General features: G+C 31.9%; 1 protein-coding gene and 1 long non-coding RNA gene across 4 annotated transcripts; one reads left to right on the top strand and one right to left on the bottom strand.

Annotated features, from left to right (window-relative positions):
• Positions 1-4,430: 4,430 nt before the first annotated feature.
• On the bottom strand, positions 4,431-5,155 carry LOC111205458. Its single transcript, XR_002658063.2, has 3 exons — positions 4,781-5,155; positions 4,654-4,704; positions 4,431-4,584 (listed from the first exon to the last, which is right to left on the bottom strand). It is a non-coding gene; the product is annotated as an uncharacterized LOC111205458 (long non-coding RNA).
• Positions 5,156-5,380: 225 nt separating this feature from the next.
• Positions 5,381-7,730, top strand: LOC106387234 (probable arabinosyltransferase ARAD1). 3 transcript variants are annotated; one of them, XM_013827052.3, is made up of 3 exons: positions 5,393-5,586; positions 5,682-6,521; positions 7,043-7,730. In XM_013827052.3, exons 2-3 carry the CDS (start codon positions 5,691-5,693, stop codon positions 7,568-7,570), a joined length of 1,359 nt encoding a protein of 452 aa, XP_013682506.1. In that variant the 5' UTR covers positions 5,393-5,586; positions 5,682-5,690; the 3' UTR covers positions 7,571-7,730. The 3 variants fall into 3 exon arrangements, with proteins under 3 accessions (XP_022556214.1, XP_013682506.1, XP_048615971.1); XM_048760014.1 differs by having other exon boundaries at positions 5,418-5,586; positions 5,691-6,521; XM_022700493.2 differs by having other exon boundaries at positions 5,381-6,521.
• Positions 7,731-9,422: the final 1,692 nt, after the last annotated feature.

Below are 9,422 nucleotides of genomic sequence, written 5' to 3'. Positions count from 1 at the left end.
AATAATTGAATTTAAACAATAGATGATTCATTGGATATATAGATAGTATAAATGAAATAGATATAATATAATGTTATAATATTATACCTCTATATGCTAAATATTTAAATATTTGTCGATGTTAACTTTTAAAATTATAAAGATTTTTTTTAAATAACAAAAACCATATTATCTAACAATGATTAATCTTTATTACCTTAAACCAATGAAAACAAATTTTAAACTATATAGTTTATTTTAAAACTTATTCATCTTATATATTAAAACAGAAGTCACAACCTTGATTAATGTGTGGTTTTTTAAAAAATGGACCTAATAGGCCTATTACTAGAAAGTCATGTTACATTTGATATCTAACCTTATCATTTAAATTTTGGGCATACCAGAAATTTTTATTGGGCAATCAATAATTGGATTTAAACAATAGATGATCCATTGTATTTATAGATATTATAAATAAAATAGATAAAATTTAATATTGTAATACTATACCTCTATATGCTAAATAATTTAATATTTGTCGATGTTAACTTTTAAAATTATAAAAAAAAAAATTTAAACAACAAAAATCATATTATCTAACAATGATAAATCTTTACTACCATAAACTAATGAAACTTTTTAAACTATATATTTTATTTTAAAAATTAAACAAAAATTAAATATTTAATTATTTACTCGATAATATAAATCTATGAAGTGAAAAGTTTAATTTTTTAAAAACTTTCTAAATTTGTTAAATATTACAATATCTTTGAATATGACAATAAAAAAATATTTTACTAATCTTTATATATATATAGTTACAATTTTAATAATGAAACTAGATCTTGACCCACACAACCGTGCGGGTTTTTTTAATACTAAAATAATTTAGATTATGCAATAAAATATATCAATAAATTAATATAATTTGGCGTTATATATTATCTAATTTTATAATAATATTTGTGTGACGTATTATATTACTATTATAAAATTTATAAATTTTGTATTTTGTAGCAAAATTTATTTTGAAAACATTATTATGTACAAATACTGAGTTGCATAATTTTTGTTTTATTTCTAAATTTGAAACATATGTGGAAATTAAATTAAGTTGAACCTACATAATTGAGAATTTGGTATATAGTTATTAATTAAAACAATTTAGTATAGTTGTTTAAATAATAAACCCAATTGTTTTTTAAATCATGGGAGTATACAGACGTTAATAACAGTAGAGTAAAGTCTTACATATACGATATAAATAAAGTTCAAATGTTTCATCTATGAAAAAAGTGTAAATTAGTTAGTTAAATATGGTAAAATCATTTAAAGGTGTGACTTTTAAGTGGTCTAAATTTAAAAAATCACATATGAAATAAGTCATAATTTCTGTGGTAAATATATAAGAATTTTTATTTTTAAATTAGAAATAGAAATGAATATTTCTTTTTAAAAACATCTTTTAAAATACTTCTTAATTTAATGTTGAAAATTAAATAAATTTAAAATTGTTATTGTCATTAAAATATATTAAAAGTATTTTATATAATTAATAAAAAAATTACAATGAAAACTAAACTAAAATTTAGTTTTTAATTATACTTTGAGTTAACTAAAATTTTAATTAACTAATTTCGAAAATATATTTTAAAAAGATTCTAAAAGGTATTTGATAGATTTTCTTGGACATTTCCGTAAGATATTTATTTGTATTTCAAATAAAAAAAGATATTATAATTAAGTTATGTAAAATTTAATAAATTTTTAAGGATGGTCCAAATAAAAAAATCACACATGAAAAAAGTCATGACTTCTATTTTAATAGTATAGATAATAATCCGAAAATATATATATAGAAGAAGATACAAATACATGTGAAAGTTTGAAACAATCTATTCAATGAACAAAATATACAGTAAACTTATTATGTTTTAAAAATTGATAGACACATATATATTATAATATATACCAATTTAGAATTGAAAACAAAATATTTATATAAAAATGAATGAAAAAAAAAATCCACGCGGTTTCGCGGGTCGAGATCTAGTCTTATATACTAAAACAGAAGTCACAACTTTGATTAATGTTTGATTTGTTAAAAAAATAAAATTAATGAACTTATTACTAGAAAGTCATGTTACATTTAATCTCTAATCTTGTCATTATTATAGGTCTAACTAACTCACTTTCTAGATTATATGAACTAAATAAGATGTCTATAACAAAATTTTGCTACATTATAGGAACTAAATAACTATCAATCCTTTCCAAGCAAAAAAGTGATCTGGAAACTATGTTATCAATTTTTACTTCTATATTCTGTACTATCGTGTTTAAAATAAACTCCAAGGAGTAGAAATATTTCTCGAGACTTCTACACCTAATAAGGTACAGTTTTAAAATAAACCGATTTCACATTGATTTGTGTTTTGTATATAATTCATTTACAAAATATAATTATACACGAAGTTTTAAATTTAGATTTTGTTAATTTTCTTATTTTGTGAAATGTTTGATTATCTTTGGAGATGATAATATTTTAATATTTTTCAAATTCTATTTCTATTTATTTATTCAATAATGAAATACTAATCCAAATAACAAAAAAAAATAAGAAGAAACAAACATATGTGAAAGTTTGAAACAATTTATTTGATGGAGAAATGTATACTCTAATATTATTATGTTTGAACAACCTTAATATACTCGATAATATAAATCTACGAAGCTAAAAATTTAATTTTTTAATAACTTGTGAAAGTTTGAAATAACCAATTCAATAAAAAATATATGGTAAAATTATTATGCTTTAAAAAGTGATAAACACACCTTATATATATTATAATATATACCAATTAAGAATGGAAAACATAATGTTTATATAAAAATAAATGAAAACAAACAACCGCATAATTGCGCGGATCGAGATCTAGTCTATCATTAATTTCTTAGTTCTCATATAATTGTACGTATGTTTCTTTCCTATTTGTATTTTGCAAATTTGTTGCGTCACCAGACGAAAAAATCTATCAGACCAAGTTAAAAAAAAAAAAGAGTTTGAAAAAATATATATATAAAAAACAAAATTCCTTTATGGGACCTTCAAATTAAAAATATATGAAATTTTTATTTATCATATCTTTTTACTTTTTGAATAATAATTATTACAATGATTTTATATATAATCGTTTGAACACATGTTGAAAGAGATTCAAAATACATATCGTTTGATTAATCGTTTCTAAATATACAATCAAACCAAGAGAAACCCTAGTTTTCTATAATAAAATTAGCGATAATTATATTGGCTCCATGTAAAGAAATATATTTAAAACTAGGGTTTGGCCCGCCCTACGGGCGGGTGGTACTAAAAATTTTACATAATATATTATCAATTTTATTGAGTATTTCAAAATGATTAGTTTACTTTGGTTGGAAAGTAATTTCTATTTTCAATAGGAAGGATTTGTTTTTAGAAGTAAGGCTTACAATTATAATACAAAAAAAATACAATTATATATGCATTTCTAATTCTTAAAATTACAACTATACATTATGTTCCTGGATTCAAATCATCGACCAGATCCATTAGCGGCCCACCGCGTCTATTTTTATTAGTGGACCAGGCCACTCCTACATCTGCATGAACAAAGGAAGGACTGGTAACACCATGCCACACTTCCGTCAACACCTACAGCTGGAGAACACGTCTAAGACATGAGTCGTGCTGGGTGGCTTACTTCTCTTGGGAGCTTTTTCTTCAGCTGCAAGATTCAAGTGCCCTCCTATGATTCTCAGACGATCTTCTAAAGCAACCAAGACAGTAGAAACATATCACAGCCCGAGCACAAAACATTGACGTTCTTCCATGAAATTGTCTCCTCTTCCTGCAAACACACACATTTAGATATCACTGCAAAAAAAACAATTTTTACCTCCATATGACGCAGATGGTTTGAAACTTGAGAGATAGATACAGCTTTAAGATCATAGGTGAGAAAGAACACTCCATAACACTCTTTCTTTCTTGAATAGCAACATAAGCTTGACAACAATAAAGAAAAACAATAACAAATTTGGGAAATTGTAAACGTTGTGGGCAAAACTTAACTTGAAAAAATCTTGATACCTCAACAATGCACTAATTTAATCCAAAAGTTTCATCGGCTTGCCAACACCACTCTTTTTGCAAGTACCTTCTGTCAATAATTATATATGAATATCAGTCTATCGGAAGCTGCTATCAACAACCTCCTTGGATTTGCCATCAGAAACTTAAGGAAACCAAATCATATTTGACCTTACCAATCCATAAAACAATTAACATGTGAAAGAACATGTCCTACAACAATTAAACCCAGTTAAAACCCAGTTAATAAGTAATCGATCACCTATAAAAATTTGATTGTAATGTGTCTAATTTTCTCTCTATTTGATGCTTACTTTTCCTGTGATTGTGTTGTTGTGGATAATTAAGTTGGGAAGAAGGTAGTTTAGAGGCCAAAGTGGTTTGTTCTGCCTTGGAATGTTTGAACTTGTTCAACATTCTAAGTCAAATTCTTTCTAAGACTTGCCGTTAATTTTCCATCTACCCTAAAAGCATTATAAGTTATAACATCAGATTTTCATAAAATTGTCGGAGAAGAAGGTTAAGAACAAAACCTCAAAAAGCGAATCGCTTGAAGTATTGAAGTTTGTTTCTTTTTGAAGAGCCTGCATCAGATTTCATAAAATAATCAGAGTATGATGAAAGCAAAACCCTAAAAATCAATCTTCGATCTAGCCAGACCTTAAATACTGCCTCTTCCAATCAAACGATTCTTAAGCGGTATAGGAGTTGATATTGGGGCCGACAGCCTTTTCAGATCTGAAGCAAATCAAATGCTCACTGTATATAAATTTTTTTTGCAGATGATAAATGAGGAGAAAAGAGTTTATGAGACCTGATTTAAAGCTTGAGTTGATGGCTTATCGTGAATGCATGGAAGCTCGGTCGTCTACGGTTTCAGAGAAAGAAAAGAGATCGTTATGGTCGAAAGAAGTGAATAGAAAAGAGTTTTAGATGGTTACAGAGAGGACACGTGCCATTTTTTCCTTCTCCCTTCCTGACCTTCGGACACAGGAATTAGGGTTCAATTTCTTTCTCTCAACAAAACCGAAGCCCAATACCAATAAGGAAACTCAAGCCCAACACGAAGTATTAAAACTTAAGTGATACGGCGCGTTTGGAAGAAGTCGGACACGTGTCAGCCCCTCAGAGTTTGAGTTTCCAGCTGGATAACCTAGGAGTGAGGCAAACAATTTTATATATATATATATAGATTTTCAAATAAATTTACACTAAAACTCCTCTATTAAAGAATAGAAAATAAATAGCCTTTACCAAATTATCCGCCGGAAAAAAAAAGTCTTTTACCAAATTGTCCAGAACAGAGGAAAGGAGTCATTAGAAGATCTGTAGATCAAAAGACCCTGGAACTCCAAAGTCAACTGATTCCTGGATTGAAGCTGTCTGAATAGCATCAGATTATCCATGCATCAAAGTCTCTGTTCTCCTCCAATGGCGTAAAACCTCAGATGCCCTAGTTCATCCAGGTACTAATTCTTGTCTCTTGGTTGAAAGCTGAAACCTTTGTCTCCAAATCGATTAACCCCCAAGAACAACTTTGGTTCTGTCTGAATGATTTGAGGTTCGAAAGATGTCGGAAAAGAGCATGCTTTCCTCAAAACTCCTCTTTTACACGATAACAGTATCGACGCTGCTATTCATCGTCTCTTCTCTCTTCTTCCTCCAACGCAGCGACTCTTCTTTCACTTCAAGCTTAGTCCGCAAGCTGATTCTCCCAAGAACAGACATCAAGAACGAGAAAACCGATGCTAAACCGGTCTCGTGTGGTGTGTTAAAGGTGTTTATGTACGATCTCCCCTCTGAGTTTCACTTTGGGCTATTGAACTGGCACAAGAAAGGATCTGAGACTTGGCCTAGCGTCAAGAACGTTAGCACAGTCCCGTCTTATCCTGGCGGGTTGAATCGTCAGCACAGTGTGGAGTATTGGCTTACGCTTGACTTGTTAGCTTCAGAGACACCTGAGGTTAAGAGACCATGTAGTGCAATGAGAGTGAAGAGTTCGAAAGAAGCTGACATTGTCTTCGTTCCCTTCTTCTCCTCGTTGAGTTACAATAGGAAGTCTAAGCTCAGTGGAAACGAGACCACTAGTGTTGATAGATTGCTGCAGGAGAGATTAGTTGAGTTCTTGAAAAGTCGTGACGAGTGGAAAAGATTTGGTGGGAAAGATCATTTGATAGTAGCTCACCATCCTAATAGTTTGCTCTATGCAAGAAACTCGCTTGGCTCTGCAATGTTTGTTCTCTCGGACTTTGGAAGGTATCCATCCTCCATTGCTAATCTTGAGAAAGATGTCATTGCGCCTTACGTGCACGTTGTTAAGACTGTCTCTAACAATGAGTCAGCTCCGTTTGAGAAGCGTCCTGTGTTGGCTCACTTCCAAGGAGCAATCTACAGAAAAGATGTAAGTGATTTATTGTCCTAAAGTATTGTTGTATCCTTAGAACTAGGCCTGCTGGATCGGTTAGTTCGGTTTTTCCGGGTCGGGTCGGTAGTTCGAATTTGGTTAGTTCGATTCGGTCGAATTTCCGCCGAAATGAACCGTAAATGTTTGGTTCGGTTTTTGGTTTCAAAAATTTCTACCGAACTTAACTAAAGTTTTTTGAGTTCGGTTAAATTTTAGTTTAAATTGGTTAAAAATTTGGAAATTTTTTGTTAGGTTCAGTTACTTTAGTTCGGATTTTTGTTAGTTCGGTTAATTCAGATAGGAAATTTGGTTAAAATTGGTATAGTTTGGTTAATTGTTTTTTTTTTTTAAAACAGAAATAACCAATCACTGACCAAAAACCAAAATTTTCTTTTTAAGTTGCCGAATCGAACCGAACCGAACCTCCTAACTAAACTGATCCAAAAACCAAACTTTTCAGTTCGGTTCGGTTAATAATGGCTGAACACATCTCAATCATGTCAAATGATTTGTTGCAGGGTGGAACTATTCGCCAAGAACTGTATAACCTTCTTAAAGACGAGAAAGACATTCACTTTGCATTTGGAACCGTAAGAGGGAACGGGACTAAACAAACCGGTAAAGGCATGGCTTCCTCAAAGTTCTGTCTCAATATTGCAGGTGACACGCCTTCCTCTAACCGTCTTTTCGACTCTATCGTTAGCCATTGTGTTCCGGTTATCATCAGTGATCAGATTGAGCTTCCATTTGAAGACACTCTAGACTATTCTGGTTTCTCTGTGTTTGTGCACTCTTCTGAAGCTGTGAAGAAAGGGTTTTTGGTGAGTCTCCTAAGAGGGGTAACTGAGGATCAGTGGAAGAAGAAGTGGGAGAGACTCAAAGAGGTTGTTAGGTACTTCGAGTATCGGTTTCCTTCTCAGTCTGGAGACTCAGTGGATATGATTTGGTCTGCGGTTTCGCATAAGCTTGCTTCACTTCAGTTTGATGTCCATAGAAAGAATAGGTACCGTAGATCTGAAGTTTTTGATAGAAGTTTATCAACTTAAGATCATATATGTGAATGATGCTGTTTGAAGAAGACCCATTCTCTGTTCTTGCCTCATTTCTGTTTTGTTTTCTTGAAGTTGAAGATTAATGAATATAACTCAGTATAAGAAGCAAATCTGTAAAGACAGTAGTCTTGAGAACTAAGTTAGTTCGACCAAACGTGATTCAGTCTTAAGTTGCACTCTGCAGTTTTGTCTATGGCAATCTTCGAACTATGCTTTAGAAGATTTAAGAAGAAACGAGCACAGATGTAAATGATGAAGAGACTATTCATATAAACATCAAAATTAATCTTAAGAAAGTGATCAAAGTAATGTAACCATGAAACCAGAAGAACAAGTTAGAACAAGTTCCAACAGCTTGTGTTTGAACCATTTTCGGCTTAGGACACACTCACAATTGCATAAACTCCGCGGCCAACGGTAACACTTGGCCAACATAAGCACGCACAATCGCAGACTCAAAATCTATCTTTTAAAATATATACATGGTGCCATTCCTCATTTTGGCATTGTTGCTATTATATGCTACGTTTGACCTTTTCAAGTTCAGTCTGAGGATTTTCGACAGCAGGTGGTTCTTATAGACTGGCTTGAAGCTTTCCTGAAGCTGCGTTTGTGTTTCTCCAACTCAATAGGTGTCTGTACTTAGGAGCTTTGCAGCAGAAACTTTCACTGACACTCTTCTTGGTCTTCTTTGGTTGAGGAACTGGTTTCCAAAAGCAGGAGGCTGACCAGTTCTCTAACCAGAGTAAGTTTTGAATTTGGATGGAATCTTTCATATGGGGGCATGTACAAGTAGCAAGTAGTATCATCAGTCTTGGCGATGAAAAGAGAAGCTGAAACAAAAGTTTAGAGACTCCATGAAAGAAAATAACAAAACTCAAAATATGTCTCCTAATCATCTAATTCCTATGTACTCATTTCAAAGTTTAGAAGCATAGCTTCTGAGCGAGCAAAACCGTTGGCTGTTAATTACTTGGATTCCCAGGTAAGCATCTGTGCAAAGCTTGTTCTAGTTTAACAAGAAAAATAATGAGTTATTCTCTCAAGAACACCAACAAAAATATCTCTTTGGACTAAGGTTAACCTACAGAGAAGCAAAAGTATCAGTACCTGAAGCAGCTGCAATCTGAAATTTTTTTGAACTTGAACACCAACGTCAGAATTTCAATAGCTTGTCTCCTAACTAGGTGACCACGAGAGTAAGTGCTTGTAGCCTTGTTATGCCTTTGAGTGCCCCAAATAGTAACTTGAGATATTACCAAGTTAGCCTCTAAAGGCAGCCTGTACAGACGTTGCTTCATGCGATCTCTTGTTCGCTTCTCTCTGAATCAACAACCTAAAGAGAAAGAGTTCTCAGAGCCTTAACGCTCTCCCGAGAAGGGGAACACAGGGAGAGAGAGAAGAGAAAAAAAGGAAATCATTTTGCTAAAGAACATCTTAGCACCAACATGGGTTTATTATTTACCATATGCTCTGTTATTATTTTTGGTATCACATTCTCAAACTGTAACTGAATGCTTCATGCTGGGTGGATTACCAATTTATGTCACGACTTATATTCTTTATACAAAATGAATTGACATTGGTGGATTACCAATGTATGTCACGACTATATCTTTTAATACATATATATATACAAAAAAAATATGAATTGACACTTGTATGGATATTTGCTGGGCTATGTACGTAGTTTCTTTAACTTAATTGGCCTCTCTGGTAACAAATATAGGAACCTGAAGGCTTCAGGTGTTGAGGTTGTCTCTGACTTGCTTGTCAAAGTTTTCTTATGGCTGTCTACCACACAATGAGTATTTGCACGATAGTCTGTCAAAAAAAAAGCGCTTGT

The sequence above is a fragment of the Brassica napus genome, chromosome C6, assembly GCF_020379485.1.
Source record: "Brassica napus cultivar Da-Ae chromosome C6, Da-Ae, whole genome shotgun sequence".
NCBI classification, from domain to species: domain Eukaryota; kingdom Viridiplantae; phylum Streptophyta; class Magnoliopsida; order Brassicales; family Brassicaceae; genus Brassica; species Brassica napus.
Note: the sequence above shows the minus strand (reverse complement) of the source record. Positions and strands in the feature narration are given on the sequence as shown.